Below are 22,053 nucleotides of genomic sequence, written 5' to 3'. Positions count from 1 at the left end.
TCTATTGCCAGCAGATCTCACTGAAAATAAAAAACCTAACAAATACTTTCTTTTCTAGTAAGCTCAGGAGAGCCCACTAGGTGCATCCAGCTCTGGCCGGGCACAGATTCTAACTGGGGTCTGGAGGAGGGGCATAGAGGGAGGAGCCAGTGCACACCAGATATAGTACCTAATCTTTCTTTTAAAAGTGCCCAGTCTCCTGCGGAGCCAGTCTATTCCCCATGGTCCTTACGGGGTACCCAGCATCCACTAGGACGTCAGAGAAATGCTGATTTCTCCATAGGAGATTTACACATCATAAAATACAAATCGTATTATAAGAACAGCATCTTATGTAGCAGTCACTGAGGTATTAGTAAACGCTGGCCATGTCATCATTCTCCAGGTAACTACCCTTCAAATTCATTACAAATATCATCTCATAATAAAAAAAATTGCAATTTCAAGTAAAAACAGGTTATCTGGGAGCTTAAAATCTATAGGGGAATGGGGATATTATACATGAGGGTAAAGGCCCCCCATATATCTGGCACCACGATTCCCTGACCCCCTGGCTCGCCGGCACAGCCGACCATCGATCCGTATGGGAATCGGGGAAATTAAGCATGTTAAAAATGCCCGATTCTGACAGAAAACAATCGAGACCAGGGGATCAGGATTTATTAAATATTTAAATATTGGTCGCATGTGTGCGCCGAACTGCAAAACTCCACTGTGTACAGTGTGTGCGCAGCCCAGGACTTACTTCTACAGTGCGATGAGAACAGGCTGATCGGGGCCGGAGCGGATGTCACCCACCCTCCCTGATAACGCTTGGAACGCCTGTATTTTCCCAGACTCTCCCAGTAAACAGTTACCAACCACAAACGGCCTCTTCCTGTCAATCAACTCCTGTGTGATCGGATTTTTCGCACCATCCTGTCGCTGACCGCCGATGGCCGTTGTTGTCCGTCGTGCGTGCGCATTGCGGTGCATGTGCAGTTACTACCCGATCGCCTGATGTGCAAAAACGCACAGCAGCGATCCGGTCTGAATCACCCCCAGTAGCTCAATTTCCAGAGGCAAAACACAACTACCCACGTGGCACATGAACAAACGCCATTCCCATAACACAGACCATCTTGTGAGTTTCACCGCCCAGGAACGCCAAATACATTTTGAAGATATTTGTGAAACGGTGCGTCTCCCGCGCACACAAACGCAATTCCAACACTGTGCGCACGCTAGCCGGATGTATGTGCAGAAGACAAAAACCATGATCCACTGCTTCCGACTGGCGCACATATTTCCTACGTACGGCTACAAATTCTGCACGTGTCTGGGTGGCAATATTGAGGCACAGTTTAAGCGAGTCCCAGTGCCGGAGACATCAGGTTCTGGTGGGTGGGATCAGTGTGACTAACAGCATGAGGCACCGCATAGCGGCATGAGGCACCAGCACCATTGATCTGGTTCCTAATGGAAGAAACATATACAGCTCCAGACAGTTACATGTAAACATGAGTTACAGCAGGTAAACGTTTATACAGACGGTCCTGTGAAATGTGCGACGCTGCCACTTGGAGGTAGTTTCACGTATGGAGATAATACACTGGCAGATTTGCTTCATATTTCTTGATTCTCTAAAAATTCCAAAGTCAACACGCACCCCCCTCTCCTTCAGCCAATTCTATGTCAGAGGCCCTGAAACATCACAAAAGTGCTCATGAAAATATAATATTGAGAGAGAAAAAAATAAAAAAAACACATACCTTTTTTTTTTCTCAGGCCCCCGGTGAATGACATCACAACTGGGCGGGCATATGTAAATGCCCGCCCAGTTGTGACACCAGGCACGACACATTGGGGAGACGATTGTGTATGCACTTAACCAATCATCAGATAGGATGACGGATCGGCCAGACCGTTGTATAAGTGGGTGCCCAGCTTTCGGAGCCGATTGGTTGGCAGTTTCTCTCTCTCCGCGGCTTAGTAAATAGACCCCTTTACCTCCCCCCCACTTTCTCTCGCTCCAAGACTTTAGTACTTAGACCCCGAAGTTGCTTCATTACCCATTAATGAAAATTTTACCACACAAGTCAGGGCCGGTGCCTCCGTCACCTAGCAATGCCTGCCTACACCAGCGGCACGCTACTGATTGGATGATTGCAGATCTACTTCTGCAGCCCATTGGCTGTCTCCTCCCTGCTTGCACCTACATTATGTGTTAGTAGATGTATATGTACGCAGCGCTAGCTAGTACTCCCATTAGTACACAAGGAGGAATATTGTCCCAGGTGGACTGTAGAGAATCTTATTTGAAAATAGTTTTTTTTCGGAGCTGCAATCTTATGCCCCCCCCGGCTCCGCATACTGTGCCCCCTCCTATAGCCAGATTCTTCCATTATAAGCATCACGTACCTAGTATACGGCACTCGCTGGGCTAGAGATCCATTCTGGGTGGAGCCATTTTTCTCCCTATGTTTGGTTCCTCTCTTCTTGTTACATATCTGGGAACATAAAATACATCATTAAAGGTCATGTGACTACGGAGTGCCCCAAGGCACGGCACACGCCGCATGCCCACAGACGGTGGCCCTAGCGTGGCGTTATATTTCCACGTGGTTATGTGAATAATTATTCTATAGTTAATAATTACAATGCTGCACAGAAGGAGGGACAGTAACACAGATCTATACAACGTAACAATGCACAGATATTTTCCAGAATGAAATGACTGGCATCATTCTGTTATATTGTGACCCCTCTCAGGACTAGAAACAGGAAGTAAAGGGGACATCGATGTTCTCGCTCACAGTCTCAGGGTTTATATTAACTGCAATGGGGACTTATCTGAAATCTGCTGTACAGGTAACCCTGTGGGAGGTGTGTCCCTCAGCAGCCAATTGGGGTGTAACCGTCATGTACCTAGCAGATCAGAAAATGAATGCAGACGGCTGGTTGCTAAGGGTTACACCATCGCTTCCTCATCAGCACCAAGTACAACAGCTGCCGGACAAGTCCTCAGTGTCTCAGGACTGAGATGAGCAGCGGTCCACTCACTTCACAATATATAATATGCGAGGAAAGCTCTTTATGGTGTAAGTATCAGCCCCTATGCTGGAATGTATTGGAGGATTCTAGATCTGGGGTGATTATGGGCCCGAGGGGAAGAATACAGGGAGAGAGGCCGATGTTACTCACGCAATAGATTCCGACAGCCACCGCAACAACTATCACACATGCCACAATGGCGAATATGACGCCAAGATGTGATCTTCCAGGATCTGTCAGAACATAAACACAGGGGAAATAACATGTATAATATCCGTGTGATCACTGTACAGTATATTACTGCTATTGCTCCGATGTTAAGGAGACTATTACAATAATCAATGCGGGAGATGATGAGAGCGTGGATTAGTTTTTGCTGTGTCTTGTGTGAGATATGGTCGTATTTTGGAAATGTTTCTTAGATGCATGTAACATGGGTGGTCATTCCGAGTTGATCGCTCATTGCAGGGAGGCGAAGGACACTTATTGCAGAGCAGCGGAGGTCGGCTGGTTCCCCTCTCAGCGCTGGCATCTTGCAATACTGCGCTGACGGAGCGGCTGGGGCGGCCGGACGGAGCGGCTGGGGCGGGCGGCTGTATGAGCGGCGGGTGCGGGTGGCATGACAACACGGACCCCACACAGCGGGGCGGCAGCCTGCGCTAACCGCCCCGTTCCCCCCAGCATACCTTGTTGTAGGGAGGGCTGCGACGGGGCTTCTATCTGTAAGCTCCGTTTAGCTTTTCAGTTCATGGCTGCGTTGGGGCTTCTATCTGTAAGCTCCGTCCAGCTTTTGCAGTAGGCAGTGGGCTGCGTGTGGCTGTGAGGGTGCTCTTTGTGAGGACTGACACGCCATGCTCTCCGTGCAGCGGCACTATCCCGGACCCATGTTTTTACAGAAACTGGGAAGGGATGTGCTAAGTGCAAAAGGAAAAATGAAAAATTAATAAAATATTCAACTAAGTGTGGGAACTCCACACAAGCCTTGTTAGTGCTGTGAGCACAGAAAAAACACTGAGGTACTCGGGGATATGGAGGGGTGGAGAGTTCTAAATTTAAATATTCAGTGCCCTGTTTCCTGCGGAAACCGTCCATATCCCAAGAGTACTCCAGTGACCCCTAGTGGATGAAAAAGAAATGGGAGCTGAGAGATGGGATGGGAGAGAAACATGGGAGCTGAGTGATGTGACGGGAGAGAGGCACGGGAGCTGAGTGATGTGACGGGAGAGAGACACGGGAGCTGAGTGATGTGACGGGAGAGAGACACGGGAGCTGAGTGATGTGACGGGAGAGAGACACGGGAGCTGAGTGATGTGACGGGAGAGAGACACGGGAGCTGAGTGATGTGACGGGAGAGAGACACGGGAGCTGAGTGATGTGACGGGAGAGAGACATGGGAGCTGAGTGATGTGACGGGAGAGAGGCATGGGAGCTGAGTGATGTGACGGGAGAGAGACACGGGAGCTGAGTGATGTGACGGGAGAGAGGCATGGGAGCCAAGTGATGTGACGGGAGAGAGGCATGGGAGCTGAGTGATGTGACGGGAGAGAGGCACGGGAGCTGAGTGATGTGACGGGAGAGAGACATGCTAGCTGAGTGATGTGACGGGAGAGAGGCACGGGAGCTGAGTGATGTGACGGGAGAGAGACATGCTAGCTGAGTGATGTGACGGGAGAGAGGCATGGGAGCTGAGTGATGTGACGGGAGAGAGACACGGGAGCTGAGTGATGTGACGGGAGAGAGGCACGGGAGCTGAGTGATGTGACGGGAGAGAGACACGGGAGCTGAGTGATGTGACGAGAGAGAGACATGGGAGCTGAGTGATGTGACGGGAGAGAGACATGGGAGCTGAGTGATGTGACGGGAGAGAGACACGTGAGCTGAGTGATGTGACGGGAGAGAGGCACGGGAGCTGAGTGATGTGACGGGAGAGAGACACGGGAGCTGAGTGATGTGACGGGAGAGAGACACGGGAGCTGAGTGATGTGACGGGAGAGAGACATGGGAACTGAGTGATGTGACGGGAGAGAGACATGGGAGTTGAGAGATGGGACGGGAGAGAGACATGGGAGCTGAGTGATGTGACGAGAGAGAGACACGGGAGCTGAGTGATGTGACGGGAGAGAGACATGGGAGCTGAGTGATGTGACGGGAGAGAGACATGGGAGCTGAGAGATGGGACGGGAGAGAGACATGGGAGCTGAGTGATGTGACGGGAGAGAGACACGGGAACTGAGTGATGGGGCGGTAGTTAGAGAGAGTTAGGGTCAAAGTTTTGTTTTTTTCAGAATGGGAGTAATCACTGCATGCTTGTATAGAGAAGGAAAGATACGAGGAGAGAGAGAGAGAGAGAGAGAGAGAGAGAGACAGAGAGATTACAGCTGTTAGTTAGGGTTGGGATGAGCACAGCAGACAGAGCTTTACTTATTTGTGAGGGTACAGGATCAAGAGGAGGTAGCAGAGTAGCAGGATGAGAAGTGTGATGATACTTTATCTTCACTTGTGGGGTCATATGAAGAGAAGGTGTTAGAGGGCGCAGGAAGGGAATTGAGCAGGTCACTGGCTGAGGAAGAGCATACCATTTCATTTTGGATCTTATCAATCTTGTCCTTACCATTATACTCCAGCACACAGTATAAACAGGGTGTGAGCATCTTATTACCCCAGTAACAGCCCTCTTACCATAATACTCCAGCACACAGTGTATACAGGGTGTGAGAGCGTCTTATTACCCCAGTAACAGTCCTCTTACCATAATACTCCAGCACACAGTGTATACAGGGTGTGAGAGCGTCTTATTACCACAGTAACAGCCCTCTTACCATTATACTCCAGCACACAATGTATACAGGGTGTGAGAGTGTCTTATTACCCCAGTAACAATAGGATTTTGGTTACCTACCGGTAAATCCTTTTCTCGTAGTCCGTAGAGGATGCTGGGGTCCACATTAGTACCATGGGGTATAGACGGGCCCACCAGGAGCCATTGGCACTTTAAGAGTTTAAGAGTGTGGGCTGGCTTCTCCCTCTATGCCCCTTCTACCAGACTCGGTCTAGAAACTGTGCCCGGGGAGACGGACATCTTCGAGAGAAGGATTTTACACAGATAGTGGCGAGATTCACACCAGCTAACACATACAAGGCACATCAAGCTAAGTAGCTTGAAACGCAGCAACCGCTGAAACATTACTTACCAAGTAACAATGTAGTACTCAACTAAAACGAAGTTGTACTGAACCAAAGAACGTTAGCAGGCAAACGAAGCGCTGGGCGGGCGCCCAGCATCCTCTACGGACTACGAGAGTAGGATTTACCGGTAGGTAACCAAAATCCTATTTTCTCTTATGTCCTAGAGGATGCTGGGGTCCACATTAGTACCATGGGGATGTACCAAAGCTCCCAGAACGGGAGGGAGAGCGCGGAGGCTCCTGCAGAACTGATTGACCGAACTTCAGCTCCTCAGCGGCCAAAGTATTGAACTTGCAGAACTTTGCAAACGTGTTCGACCCCGACCAAGTAGCCGCTCGGCAAAGCTGTAAAGCCGAGACACCCCAGGCAGAACTCACCTTACGAGTAGAGTGGGCCTTGACAGATGTAGGACACAGCAATCCTGCCGTAGAATACGCATGCTGGATAGTGAACCTGATCCAGCGAGATATTGTCTGCTTAGAAGCAGGACACCCAAGTTCCTTGGGATCATACAGGACATAAAGAAGAGTCCGACTTTCTGTGACGAGCAGTCCTCTTCACATAGATTTCCAGAGCCCTTACAACATCCAAGGACTTTGATGAAAATGAGGAGTCAGTAGCAACTGGCACCACAATAGGTTGGTTGATATGAAATGCCGACACAACCTTCGGAAGAAACTGCTGACATGTCTGAAGATCAGCCCTATCTTCATGGAAGATCAAGTATGGGCTTCTACAGGACAAAGCACCCAACTCCGACACACGTCTAGCAGAAGCTAAGGCCAACAAAGTGACAGCCTTCCACGTGAGAAACTTGACCACAAACTCCTGTAGAGGCTCAAACCAGTCCGACTGGAGGAACTGTAACACCATGTTAAGATCCCAGGGCGCTGTAGGTGGCACAAAGGGAAGTTGGATGTGCAGAACTCCCTTCAAAAAAGTCTGAACCTCAGGGAGGGCAGCCAACTGTTTCTGGAAGAAAATGGATAGGGCCGAAATTTGGACCTTTATGGATCCCATCCTCAGGCCCATAACCACACCTGATTACAGGAAGAGGAGAAAACGTCCCAGTTGAAACTCCACTGTAGGAAACTTCTTGGACTCACACCAAGATACATATTTTTTCCAAATGCGATGGTAATGTTTAGACGTAACTCCTTTCCTGGCCTGTATCAGGGTAGGAATAACCTTGTTCAGAACCCCCTTCCGAGCTAGTATCTGGCGTTCAACCCCCATTCCGTCAAACGCAGCTGCGGTAAGTCTTGATAGGTGAATGGCCCCTGTTGCAGCAGGTCCTCCCGAAGAGGAAGAGGCCTCGGCTCTTCTAGCAGTAGATCCAGAAGATCCGCGTACCAAGACCTTCTTGGCTAGTCTTGAGCAATGAGGATCGCTTGAACCCTTGTTCTCCTTATGAGCTTTACCACTCTTGGAATGAGTGGGAGTGGTGGAAACAAGTACACCGACTGGAAAACCCACGGAGTCACCAGGGCATCTACCGCCACCGCTGGCGGGTCCCTCGACCTGGAACAATATTGCCGAAGCTTCTTGTTGAGACGAGAGGCCATCATGTAGATTTGAGGTACACCCCAAAGATCTGTTACCTCCGTGAACACCTCCGGATGGAGTCCCCACTCTCCTGGATGGAGATAGTTTCTGCTGAGGAAGTCCGCTTCCCAGTTGTCTACTCCCGGAATAAAGATTGCTGACTGCGCCAACGCGTGTTTTTCTGCCCAGAGGATGATTCTTGTTACCTCTGACATTGCAGCTCTGCTCTTTGTTCCGCCCTGTTGGTTGATGTAAGCCACTGGCGTTACATTGTCCGACTGCACTTGAATTGACCAATTTCTCAGAAGATGGGCCGCTTGGAGAAGGCCGTTGTAAACGGCTCTTAGTTCTAGAATGTTTATCAGCAGGCCGGCGTCCAGACTTGACCACCTTCCTTGGAACGTCTCACCTTGAGTGACTGCGCCCCAGCCTCGGAGATTTACATCCGTGGTTAGAAGGATCCAGCCCTGAATCCCGAACCTGCGGCCCTCCAGAAGATGAGGTAGTTGCCACCACCAGAGGAGTGAAATCCTGGCCTTTGGTGACAGACGTATCCTCTGGTGCATATGTAGATGGGATCCCGACCACTTGTCCAGGAGGTCCAGTTGGAAGGACCGAGCATGAAACCTCCCATACTGTAGAGCCTCGTAAGAGGCCACCATCTTTCCCAGAAGGCGAATGCACTGATGAACAGACACCCGGGCTGGCTTCAGGACATCCCGGACCATTGTTTGTATCACCAATGCTTTTTCCTCTGGAAGAAACACCCTCTGCACTTCCGTGTCGAGGATCATTCCCAGAAAGGAAACCTCCTGTTTGTTTCCAAATTTGATTTTGGAAGATTCAGGATCCAACAGTTTTCCCTGAGCAGGTGGGTTGTGAGAAGGATGGACTGTAACAGCTTCTCCTTGGATGGTGCCTTTATCAGCAGATCGTACAGATATGGAATTATGTTCACCCCCTGTCTGCGGAGAACCATCATTTCCACCATCACCTTGGTGAAAACCCTCGGTGCTGTGGAGAGGCCAAATGGCAGAGCCTGGAACTGATAGTGGCAGTCCAACAGTGCAAATCGGAGATAAGCCTGATGCGGCTGCAAAATCGGAATGTGGAGGTACGCATCCTTGATATCCAGGGATACCAGGAATTCCCCCTCTTCCAGACTTAAAATCACCGCCCTTAGAGACTGCATTTTGAACTTGAACTCCTTCAGAAAGGGATTTAGCGATTTTAGGTTCAGAATGGGCCTGAACGAACCATCCGGTTTCGGTACCACGAAAATGTTCAAATAGTAACCTTTGTTTTGCAGATGAGGAGGGACCGGTACAATAAGCTGTGCCTCCACAAACTTCTAGACGGCTGCCTGCAGGACAGCCCTGTCTGCCAGCAAAGCTGGCAAGCCTGATTTGAAGAATCGGTGAGCAGGGAGATCTTCAAATTCCAGCCTGTACCCCTGGGACATGATATCTTGCACCCAGGGATTCAGGATGGACGACACCCAGAAAAGCCTGAGTCTCACTCCCACCGGCCCCACCTCCAGGGCGTGCAGTCCACCGTCATTTGGAGGACTTCGGCGTACCTGAAGCAGGTTTCTGTTCCCGGGAACCCGCCGCAGCCGGTTTCTTGGATTTGGGCCGGCCTCCCCGAAAGGTGGTGTTGGACGGTCTGGCCTTTCGTGGCTTGGCAGCCCGAAAGGGCTGTGATGCAGATGAAGAAAAGGGTTTCTTCGTAGTAGGTGCAGCTGAGAGAAGAAAAGGTGACTTACCCGCCGTAGCCGTGGAGATCCGCGCATCTAACGTTTCTCCAAAAGAGAGCCTGACCTGTGTAGGGGATCAGTACTAAATGCCGCCGGCCGGAATCCCGGCGGTCGAAATACCAACGCCGGAATCCCGACCACATAATCCCGACAGGGGTGGCGAGCGGAAAGCAGCCCCTTGCGGGCTCGCTTCGCTCGCCACACTATTATATTCTCCCTCTATGGGTGTCGTGGACACCCACGGAGGGAGAATATGTCGGGATTGTGGCGGTCGGGATTCCGGCGTCGGTATTTCGACCGGGGGGATTCCGGCCGGCGGCATCTTGACCACATCCCCTGTGTAGGGTAGGGTCTCCACAATGCTCCTGGATTCTGCGTCGGTAGACCACTGGCGCAGCCACAGTCCTCGACAAGCTGAGACAGACATGGAAGAAATTCCTGCAGCCGTGGAACCCAGGTCTTTCATGGATTCTACCAGAAATCCTGCAGAATCCTGAATGTAACGCAAAAACAAGTCAACATCAGATCTATCCACAGTATCCAAATCTTCAAGTAACGTGCCTGACCACTTTACTATAGCTTTGGCAATCCAAGCACTGGCAATAGTGGGACGTAGTATAGCCCCTGAAGCCATGTACATGGATTTGAGCGTATTATCAATTTTACGATCAGCCGACTCTTTCAAGGCGGTAGATCCTGGAACAGGTAAAACCACCTTTTTTGAGAGTCTGGATACCGATGCGTCAACAATGGGCGGGTTCTCACATTTTTTCCTATCCTCCTCAGGGAAAGGAAACGCCACCAGGACCTTTTTAGGGATCTGGAATTTTTTCTCTGGGTTTTCCCAAGCTTTTTCAAATATAGCATTTAATTCTTTTGACGCAGGGAAGGTTAGCGAGGTTTTCTTATTGTCAGTGAAGTAAGCCTCCTCAACCTGCTCAGGTGTTGCATCAGTAATATTCAACACATCCCTAATGGCCTATATCATCAACTGCACCCCTTTTGCAAGAGATGCTGCCCCCCTCAACACCTCCCCATCACCGTCCTCAGTGTAGAATCGGTATCCGCGTCGTCTTGCATAATCTGTGCAAGAGCACGTTTTTGGGAATATACAGCAGGGGGCCCTGAGGTAACAGAACTGGGCCAGACTGCCATAGAGTTCTGTAAAGCCTGATTTGCAGACTCATTCTGTGCAACCCTATTAGAAATCTGAGAAATCATAGATTTGATAGAGGATAACCACTCAGGCTCCCTTGCTGGTATCTGTGCTAAAACAGTGCAATCCTGATTACATAGAATGGGATTATCCTGAGAGAACATATCCTCTGCAGCATATGACACAGTGTCCCTGGACATAGCTTAATGGAGACCACAGACACTCCACACACACACACACACACACACACACACACACACACACACACACACACACACACACACACACACACACACACACACACACACACACACACACACACACACACACACACACACACACACACACGAGGGCAGACAGAGTTTCACCCCCAAGAATGGCAAGAGAGACAGAGATTGGAGCCAACCCACACACAGCGCTTTTTAGGTAAAGGGAGACCCCCAACCAGCGCTGACTGTGCACCTTAATAGGTTACACAACCAGTATACAGCCTCACCCCCCCCCCCCCCCTTTCTAAAAACCCCTGGTACTGTGAGAGATAGCTGGAGTTGTTCTGGAGGGACTTGCTATTCACAGACAGCGTTATGCAGGAAGGAAAATGGCGCTGAACGCTGCTGGGTCCACTCTGAGGAGAAGCTCTGCCCCCAAAATGGCGCTGTCTTCGCGCTCTTCATAAGATAATTCCGGCCTGGGGACCCAACAGGCTGTGTGACCAGTGTAGGGTGTAGACGCTGGCTCAGGGCGCCCCTCACCGTGTCGCACTATGTACCGCTGAGCCCCGGAGCGCAGTTAGTACTGTGCTCCATACCCTGTTGCCGCCATCTTCACACTGGCTCCCCACTTGCCAGAGGGGGCGGTGACTAACTTGCCACTGATCTTCGGCTCTGTAAGGGGGTGGCGGCATGCTGCTGGGGTGAGCGATCCCCTGTGGCGGGGAACGATCGATCCCCTCAGGAGCTCAGTGTCCTGTCAGCGGAGATAGTGGCTCAGACCCCGCAGGGCGGACAATACTCCCCCTCCTTAGTCCCACGAAGCACGAGGCTGTTGCCAGCAGCCTCCCTGTGCCTAAACGCTAAAAAACGCTTAAAAAAACAAAAACAAACCTAAAAGAACTCCTGTGGCGCTCCCCTAGCTGTGACCGACTCCTCCGGGCACATTTGCTAAACGGAGTCTGGTAGGAGGGGCATAGAGGGAGGAGCCAGCCCACACTCTCAAACTCGCCAATGGCTCCTGGTGGACCTGTATATACCCCTTGGTACTAATGTGGACCCCAGCATCCTCTAGGACGTAAGAGAAAGCCCTCTTACCATAATACTCCAGCACACAGCGTATACAGGGTGTGAGTGTCTTATTAATACCCCAGTAACAGCCCTCTTACCATTATACTCCAGCACACAGTGTATACAGGGTGAGTGTCTTATTAATACCCCAGTAACAGTCCTCTTACCATAATACTCCAGCACACAGTGTATACAGGGAGTGAGTGTCTTATTACCCCAGTAACAGTCCTCTCACCATTATACTCCATCACACAGTGTATACAGGGTGAGTGTCTTATTAATACCACAGTAACAGTCATCTTACCATTTTACTCCAGTATACAGGGTGAGTGTCTTATTAATACCCCAGTAACAGCCCTCTTACCATAATACTCCAGCACACAGTGTATACAGGGTGTGAGTGTCTTATTAATACCCCAGTAACAGTCCACTTACCATTATACTCCAGCACACAGTGTATACAGGGTGTGAGAGCGTCTTATTACCCCAGTAACAGCCCTCTTACCATTATACTACAGCACACAGTATATACAGGGTGTCAGAGCATCTGATTACCCCAGTAACAGCCCTCTTACCATTATACTCCAGCACACAGTGTATAAAGGGTGTGAGAGCGTCTTATTACCCCAGTAACAGTCGTCTCACCATTATACTCCATCACACAGTGTATACAGGGTGAGTGTCTTATTACTACCCCAGTAACAGCCCTCTTACCATCATACTCCAGCACACAGTGTATACAGGGTGAGTTTCTTATTAATACCCCAGTAACAGCCCTCTTACCATTATACTCCAGCACACAGTGTATACAGGGTGAGTGTCTTATTAATACCCCAGTAACAGTCCTCTTACCATTTTACTCCAGCACACAGTGTATACAGGGTGAGTGTCTTATTAATACCCCAGTAACAGCCCTCTTACCATTATACTCCAGCACACAGGGTGTGAGTGTCTTATTAATACCCCAGTAACAGTCCTCTTACCATTATACTCTAGCACACAGTGTATACAGGGTGAGTGTCTTATTAATACCCCAGTAACAGCCCTCTTACCATTATACTCCAGCACACAGTGTATACAGGGTGTGACTGTCTTATTAATACCCCAGTAACAGTCCTCTTACCATTATACTCCAGCACACAGTGTATACAGGGTGAGTGTCTTATTAATACCCCAGTAACAGTCCTCTTACCATTATACTCCAGCACACAGTGTATACAGGGTGCGAGTGTCTTATTAATACCCCAGAAACAGCCCTCTTACCATTATACTCCAGCACACAGTGTATACTCGGTGAGTGTCTTATTACCCCAGTAACAATCCTCTTACCATTATACTCCAGCACACAGTGTATACAGGGTGTGAGAGCGTCTTATTACCCCAGTAACAGCCCTCTTACCATTATACTCCAGCACACAGTGTATACAGGGTGTGAGAGCGTCTTATTAATACACCAGTAACAGTCCTCTTACCATTATACTCCAGCACAGAGTGTATACAGGGTGTGAGAGCGTCTTATTACCCCAGTAACAGCCCTCTTACCATTATACTCCAGCACACAGTGTATACAGGGTGTCAGAGCATCTTATTACCCCAGTAACAGCCCTCTTACCATTATACTCCAGCACACAGTGTATACAGGGTGTCAGAGCATCTTATTACCCCAGTAACAGCCCTCTTACCATTATACTCCAGCACACAGTGTATACATGGTGAGTGTCTTTTTACCTCAGTAACAGCCCTCTTACCATTATACTCCAGCACACAGTGTATAAAGGGTGTGAGAGCGTCTTATTACCCCAGTAACAGTTGTCTCACCATTATACTCCATCACACAGTGTATACAGGGTGCGAGTGTCTTATTAATACCCCAGTAACAGCCCTCTTACCATTATACTCCAGCACACAGTGGATAAAGGGTGCGAGTGTCTTATTAATAACCCAGTAACAGCCCTCTTACCATTTTACTCCAGCACACAGTGTAAACAGGGTGAGTGTCTTATTAATACCCCAGTAACAGTCCTCTTACCATTATACTCCAGCACACAGTGTATACAGGGTGAGTGTCTTATTAATACCCCAGTAACAGCCCTCTTACCATTATACTCCAGCACACAGTGTATACAGGGTGTGAGTGTCTTATTAATACCCCAGTAACAGTCCACTTACCATTATACTCCAGCACACAGTGTATACAGGGTGTGAGAGCGTCTTATTACCCCAGTAACAGCCCTCTTACCATTATACTCCAGCACACAGTGTATACAGGGTGTCAGAGCATCTTTTTACCCCAATAACAGCCCTCTTACCATTATACTCCATCACACAGTGTATACAGGGTGAGTATCTTATTAATACCCCAGTAACAGCCCTCTTACCATCATACTCCAGCACACAGTGTATACAGGGTGTGAGTGTCTTATTAATACCCCAGTAACAGTCCTCTTACCATTATACTCCAGCACACAGTGTATACAGGGTGAGTGTCTTATTAATACCCCAGTAACATCCCTCTTACCATTATACTCCAGCACACAGTGTATACAGGGTGAGTGTCTTATTAATACCCCAGTAACATCCCTCTTACCATTATACTCCAGCACACAGTGTATACAGGGTGCGAGTGTCTTATTAATACCCCAGAAACAGCCCTCTTACCATTATACTCCAGCACACAGTGTATACACGGTGAGTGTCTTATTACCCCAGTAACAATCCTCTTACCATTATACTCCAGCACACAGTGTATACAGGGTGTGAGAGCGTCTTATTAATACCCCAGTAACAGCCCTCTTACCATTATACTCCAGCACACAGTGTATAAAGGGTGCAAGTGTCTTATTAATACCCCAGTAACAATCCTCTTACCATTATACTCCAGCACACAGTGTATACAGGGTGTGAGAGCGTCTTATTAATACCCCAGTAACAGTCCTCTTACCATTATACTCCAGCACACAGTGTATACAGGGTGAGTGTCTTATTACCCCAGTAACAGCCCTCTTACCATTATACTCCAGCACACAGTGTATACAGGGTGTGAGAGCGTATTATTAATACCCCAGTAACAGTCCTCTTACCATTATACTCCAGCACAGAGTGTATACAGGGTGTGAGAGCATCTTATTACCCCAGTAACAGCCCTCTTACCATTATACTCCATCACACAGTGTACACAGGGTGAGTGTCTTTTTACCTCAGTAACAGCCCTCTTACCATTATACTCCAGCACACAGTGTATAAAGGGTGTGAGAGCGTCTTATTACCCCAGTAACAGTCGTCTCACCATTATACTCCATCACACAGTGTATACAGGGTGAGTGTTTTATTAATACCCCAGTAACAGCCCTCTTACCATTATACTCCAGCACACAGTGTATACAGGGTGAGTCTTATTAATACCCCAGTAACATCCCTGTTACCATTATACTCCAGTACACAATGTATACAGGGTGTGAGTGTCTTATTAATACCCCAGTAACAGTCCTCTTACCATTATACTCCAGCACACAGTGTATACAGGGTGCGAGTGTCTTATTAATACCCCAGTAACAGCCCTCTTACCATTATACTCCAGCACACAGTGTATACACGGTGAGTGTCTTATTACCCCAGTAACAATCCTCTTACCATTATACTCCAGCACACAGTGTATACAGGGTGTGAGAGCGTCTTATTAATACCCCAGTAACAGTCCTCTTACCATTATACTCCAGCACACAGTGTATACAGGGTGTGAGAGCGTCTTATTAATACCCCAGTAACAGCCTTCTTACCATTATACTCCAGCACACAGTGTATAAGGGGTGCGAGTGTCTTATTAATACCCCAGTAACAGCCCTCTTACCATTATACTCCAGCACACAGTGTATACAGGGTGTGAGTGTCTTATTAATACCCCAGTAACAATCCTCTTACCGTTATACTCCAGCACACAATGTATACAGGGTGTGATTGTCTTATTAATACCCAAGTAACAGCCCTCTTACCATTATACTCCAGCACACAGTGTATACAGGGTGAGTGTCTTATTAATACCCCAGTAACAGTCCTCTTACCAGTATACTCCAGCACACAGTGTATACAGGGTGTGAGTGTCTTATTAATACCCCAGTAACAGCCCTCTTACCATTATACTCCAGCACACAGTGTATACAGGGTGAGTGTCTTATTAATACCCCAGTAACAGTCCTCTTACCATTATACTCCAGCACACAGTGTATACAGGGTGAGTGTCTTATTAATACCCCAGTAACAGTCCTCTTACCAGTATACTCCAGCACACAGTGTATACAGGGTGTGAGTGTCTTATTAATACCCCAGTAACAGTCCTCTTACCATTATACTCCAGCACACAGTGTAAACAGGGTGAGTGTCTTATTAATACCCCAGTAACAGTCCTCTCACCAGTAATCTGCAGCAGGTGCTCTCGGGTCTCCACACTGACTGGGTTCGTGATCCTGACACTGAAATTTCTGCCACGGTCTTCCCACTGCGCGTTCGGGATAATCAGCGTCGTATTGTCATTCACCAGCCGGTACCTGTCAGGGAGAGGCTTCCCATCCACCTCCCAAGTCACGGTGGAGTCTTCTCCAGAGACCTGGACACTCAGAGCAATGTCCTGGCCCAGCAGGGTAGAGTTACAGGTTATATTGGAGACGACAACTGGGCCTGGAAGTAACAGGAGAAGATCAGAATGTAAGCTTTCTTACTTTAATAATCCTCAACTGTACCACATCCAGCAGTCTTCTGTCACCTGATACTTATGTCAGTGTCATCTGCTGATGTAGCTATGTAATTTACCCTGTATTGTCCTATATTGTCGTCACCTGTAAGTTGCGGTTTTCATTATTTATGTAACTGGGCGCTGCAGATCCCTTGTGATGCCATATAATAAGAATTTACTCACCGGTAATTCTATTTCTCGTAGTCCGTAGTTGATGCTGGGACTCCGTAAGGACAATGGGGAATAGCGGCTCCGCAGGAGACTGGGCACAACTAAAAGAAAGCTTTTGGTCTAACTGGTGTGCACTGGCTCCTCCCTCTATGACCCTCCTCCAGACTTCAGTTAGGATACTGTGCCCGGAAGAGCTGACACAATAAGGAAGGATTTTGAATCCCGGGTAAGACTCAGACCAGCCACACCAATCACACCGTATAACTCGTGATACAATACCCAGTTAACAGTATGACAACAACTGAGCCTCTCAACAGATGGCTCAACAATAACCCTTTAGTTAAACAATAACTATATACAAGTATTGCAGACAATCCGCACTTGGGATGGGCGCCCAGCATCCACTACGGACTACGAGAAATAGAATTACCGGTGAGTAAATTCTTATTTTCTCTGACGTCCTAAGTGGATGCTGGGACTTCGTAAGGACCATGGGGATTATACCAAAGCTCCCAAACGGGCGGGAGAGTTCGGATGACTCTGCAGCACCGAATGGGCAAACTCTAGGTCCTCCTCAGCCAGGGTGTCAAACTTGTAGAATTTAGCAAATGTGTTTGACCCCGACCAAGTAGCTGCTCGGCAAAGTTGAAGAGCCGAGACCCCTCGGGCAGCCGCCCAAGAAGAGCCCACCTTCCTCGTGGAATGGGCTTTCACCGATTTAGGATGCGGCAGTCCAGCCGCAGAATGTGCAAGCTGAATCGTACTACAGATCCAGCGAGCAATAGTCTGCTTTGAAGCAGGTGCACCCAACTTGTGGGGCGCATACAGGATGAATAGCGAGTCAGTCTTTCTGACTCCAGCTGTCCTGGAAGCCTCCAAGTCTGTAGTAGCCGCAGGCACCACGATAGGTTGGTTCAGATGAAAGGCTGATACCACCTTAGGGAGAAATTGGGGACGAGTCCTCAATTCTGCCCTATCCATATGGAAAATCAGATAAGGGCTTTTACATGACAAAGCCGCCAATTCTGATTTACGCCTGGCCGAAGCCAAGGCCAACAACATGACCACTTTCCACGTGAGATATTTCAATTCCACGGTTTTAAGTGGTTCAAACCAATGTGACTTTAGGAAATCCAACACCACGTTGAGATCCCAAGGTGCCACTGGAGGCACAAAAGGGGGCTGAATATGCAGCACTCCCTTAACAAAAGTCTGAACTTCAGGTAGTGAAGCCAGTTCTCTCTGGAAGAAAATCGATAGAGCCGAAATCTGGACCTTAATGGAACCCAATTTTAGGCCCATAGTCACCCCTGACTGTAGGAAGTGCAGAAAACGGCCCAGCTGAAATTCCTCCGTTGGGGCCTTCCTGGCCTCACACCACGCAACATATTTTCGCCATATGCGGTGATAATGGTTTGCGGTCACTTCTTTCCTAGCTTTAATCAGCGTAGGAATGACTTCCTCCGGAATGGCCTTTTCCTTGAGGATCCGGTGTTCAACCGCCATGCCGTCAAACGCAGCCGCGGTAAGTCTTGGAACAGACAGGGCCCCTGCTGCAGCAGGTCCTGTCTGAGCGGCAGAGGCCATGGGTCCTCTGAGATCATTTCTTGAAGTTCTGGGTACCAAGCTCTTCTTGGCCAATCCGGAACAATGAGTATAGTTCTTACTCCTCTTCTCCTTATTATCCTCAGTACCTTTGGTATGAGAGGAAGAGGAGGGAACACATAAACCGACCGGTACACCCACGGTGTCACTAGAGCGTCCACAGCTATCGCCTGCGGGTCTCTTGACCTGGCGCAATATCTTTCTAGCTTTTTTTTTAGGCGGGACGCCATCATGTCCACCTGTGGCCTTTCCCAACGGTTTACAATCAGTTGGAAGACTTCTGGATGAAGTCCCCACTCTCCTGGGTAGAGGTCGTGCCTGCTGAGGAAGTCTGCTTCCCAGTTGTCCACTCCCGGAATAAACACTGCTGACAGTGCTAACACGTGATTTTCCGCCCATCGGAGAATCCTTGTGGCTTCTGCCATCGCCGTCCTGCTTCTCGTGCCGCCCTGTCTGTTTACATGGGTGACAGCCGTGATGTTGTCTGACTGGATCAGTACCGGCTGGTTTTGAAGCAGGGGTTTTGCCCGACTTAGGGCATTGAAAATGGCCCTCAGTTCCAGAATATTTATGTGTAGGGAAGTCTCCTGACTTGACCATAGTCCTTGGAAGTTTCTTCCCTGTGTGACTGCCCCCCCAGCCTCGAAGGCTGGCATCCGTGGTCACCAGGACCCAGTCCTGTATGCCGAATCTGCGGCCTTCTTGAAGATGAGCACTTTGCAGCCACCACAGCAGAGACACCCTGGACCACAGCAGAGACACCCTGGTCCTTGGAGACAGGGTTATCAGCCGATGCATCTGAAGATGCGATCCGGACCACTTGTCCAACAGGTCCCACTGAAAGGTTCTTGCATGGAACCTGCTGAATGGAATTGCTTCGTAGGAAGCTACCATCTTTCCCAGGATCCGCGTGCAGTGATGCACCGACACCTGTTTTGGTTTTAGGAGGCCTCTGAAAAGAGATGACAGCTCCTTGGCCTTCTCCTCCGGGAGAAACACTTTTTTCTGTTCTGTGTCCAGAACCATCCCCAGGAACAGTAGACGTGTCGTAGGGACCAGCTGTGACTTTGGAATATTTAGAATCCAGCCGTGCTGTTGTAGCACCTCCCGAGATAGTGCTACCCCGACTAACAACTAACAACTGCTCCCTGGACCTCGCCTTTATCAGGAGATCGTCCAAGTACGGGATAATTAAAACTCCCTTCTTTCGAAGGAGTATCATCATTTCGGCCATTACCTTGGTAAAGACCCTCGGAGCCGTGGATAGACCAAACGGCAACGTCTGGAATTGGTAATGACAATCCTGTACCACAAATCTGAGGTACTCCTGGTGAGGATGGTAAATGGGGACATGCAGGTAAGCATCCTTGATGCCCAGTGATACCATGTAATCCCCCTCGTCCAGGCTTGCAATAACCGCCCTGAGCGATTCCATCTTGAACTTGAATTTTTTTATATATGTGTTCAAGGATTTCAAATTTAAAATGGGTCTCACCGAACCGTCCGGTTTCGGTACCACAAACATTGTGGAATAGTAACCCCGTCCTTGTTGAAGTAGGGGCACCTTGACTATCACCTGCTGGGAATACAGCTTGTGAATTGCCTCTAGCACTGCCTCCCTGCCTGAGGGAGTTGTTGGCAAGGCAGATTTGAGGAAACGGCGGGGGGGAGACGTCTCGAATTCCAGCTTGTACCCCTGAGATACTACTTGAAAGATCCAGGGATCCACCCGTGAGCGAGCCCACTGATTGCTGAAATTTTTGAGACGGGCCCCCATTGTACCTGGCTCCGCTTGTGGAGCCCCAGCGTCATGCGGTGGACTTAGAGGAAGCGGGGGAGGACTTTTGCTCCTGGGAACTGGCTGTATGCTGCAGCTTTTTCCCTCTACCTCTGGGCAGAAAGGACGCGCCTTTAACCCGCTTGCCCTTATGGGGCCGAAAGGACTGTACCTGATAATACGGTGCTTTCTTTGGCTGTGAGGGAACATGGGGTGAAAATGCAGACTTCCCAGCTGTTGCTGTGGAAACGAGGTCCGAGAGACCATCCCCCCGAACAACTCCTCACCCTTATAAGGCAAAACTTCCATGTGCCTTTTAGAATCTGCATCACCTGTCCACTGCCGAGTCCATAACCCCCTCCTGGCAGAAATGGACATTGCACTTATTTTAGATGCCAGCCGGCAAATATCCCTCTGTGCATCTCTCATGTATAAGACTGCGTCTTTAATATGCTCTACGGTTAGCAATATAGTGTCCCTGTCTAGGGTATCAATATTTTCGACAGGGAATCTGACCACGCAGCTGCAGCACTGCACATCCATGCTGAAGCAATAGCTGGTCTCAGTATAATACCTGTATGTGTATATACAGACTTCAGGATAGCCTCCTGCTTTCTATCAGCAGGTTCCTTTAGGGCGGCCGTGTCCGGAGACGGTAGTGCCACCTTCTTTGACAAGCGTGTGAGCGCTTTATCCACCCTAGGGGATGTTTCCCAACGTGACCTATCCTCTGGCGGGAAAGGGTACGCCATTAGTAACCTTTTAGAAATTACTAGTTTCTTATCGGGGGAAGCCCACGCTTCTTCACACACTTCATTTAACTCCTCAGATGGAGGAAAAACTACTGGTAGTTTTTTCTCTCCAAACATAATACCCTTTTTTGTGGTACCTGGGGTAACATCAGAAATGTGCAACACATTTTTCATAGCCTCAATCATGTAACGTGTGGCCCTATTGGAAGTTACATTAGTCTCATCGTCGTCGACACTGGAGTCAGTATCCGTGTCGACATCTGTGTCTGCCATCTGAGGTAGCGGGCGTTTTAGAGCCCCTGATGGCTTTTGAGACGCCTGGGCATGCACAGGCTGAGAAGCCGGCTGTCCCATATTTGGTATGTCGTCAAACCTTTTATGTAAGGAGTCGACACTGTCACGTAATTCCTTCCACATAACCATCCACTCAGGTGTCGGCCCCGCAGGGGGTGACATCACATTTATCGGCATCTGCTCCGCCTCCACATAAGCCTCCTCATCAAACATGTCGACACAGCCGTACCGACACACCGCACACACACCGGGAATGCTCTGACAGAGGACAGGACCCCACAAAGCCCTTTGGGGAGACAGAGAGAGAGTATGCCAGCACACACCAGAGCGCTATATAACACAGGTATTAACACTATAACTGAGTGTTTCCCTTTATAGTTGCTTATAAATATATATTGCTGCACCTAAATTTAGTGCCCCCCCTCTCTTTTTTACCCTTCTGTAGCTTGAAACTGCAGGGGAGAGCCAGGGAGCAATCCTTCCAGCGGAGCGGTGAGGGAAAAATGGCGCCAGTGTGCTGAGGGAGATAGCCCCGCCCCTTTTTCGGCAGACTTTTCTCCCGCTTTTTTTATGGATTCTGGCAGGGGTATTTATCACATATATAGCCTCTGGGACTATATATTGTGATTTCTCTATCGTCCTTGTGGATGCTGGGGTTCCTGAAAGGACCATGGGGAATAGCGGCTCCGCAGGAGACAGGGCACAAAAAGTAAAGCTTTCCGATCAGGTGGTGTGCACTGGCTCCTCCCCCTATGACCCTCCTCCAGACTCC

General features: G+C 49.0%; 1 protein-coding gene across 1 annotated transcript in view; it reads right to left on the bottom strand.

Moving 5' to 3' along the window:
- Positions 1-222: 222 nt before the first annotated feature.
- Positions 223-22,053, bottom strand: part of LOC135030608 (uncharacterized) — a 65,935-nt gene continuing 44,104 nt past the window's right edge. Inside the window, exons 3-6 of the mRNA XM_063953946.1 lie at positions 16,364-16,627; positions 3,184-3,266; positions 2,401-2,489; positions 223-1,683 (exon numbers count right to left, since the gene is read on the bottom strand). Of these exons, the coding sequence (XP_063810016.1) occupies positions 1,638-1,683; positions 2,401-2,489; positions 3,184-3,266; positions 16,364-16,627 (482 nt within the window). The 3' untranslated portion in view covers positions 223-1,637. The remainder of the gene's footprint in view (positions 1,684-2,400; positions 2,490-3,183; positions 3,267-16,363; positions 16,628-22,053) is intronic.

This window comes from Pseudophryne corroboree, chromosome 2, assembly GCF_028390025.1.
Source record: "Pseudophryne corroboree isolate aPseCor3 chromosome 2, aPseCor3.hap2, whole genome shotgun sequence".
Taxonomy (NCBI): Eukaryota; Metazoa; Chordata; class Amphibia; order Anura; family Myobatrachidae; genus Pseudophryne; species Pseudophryne corroboree.
Note: the sequence above shows the minus strand (reverse complement) of the source record. Positions and strands in the feature narration are given on the sequence as shown.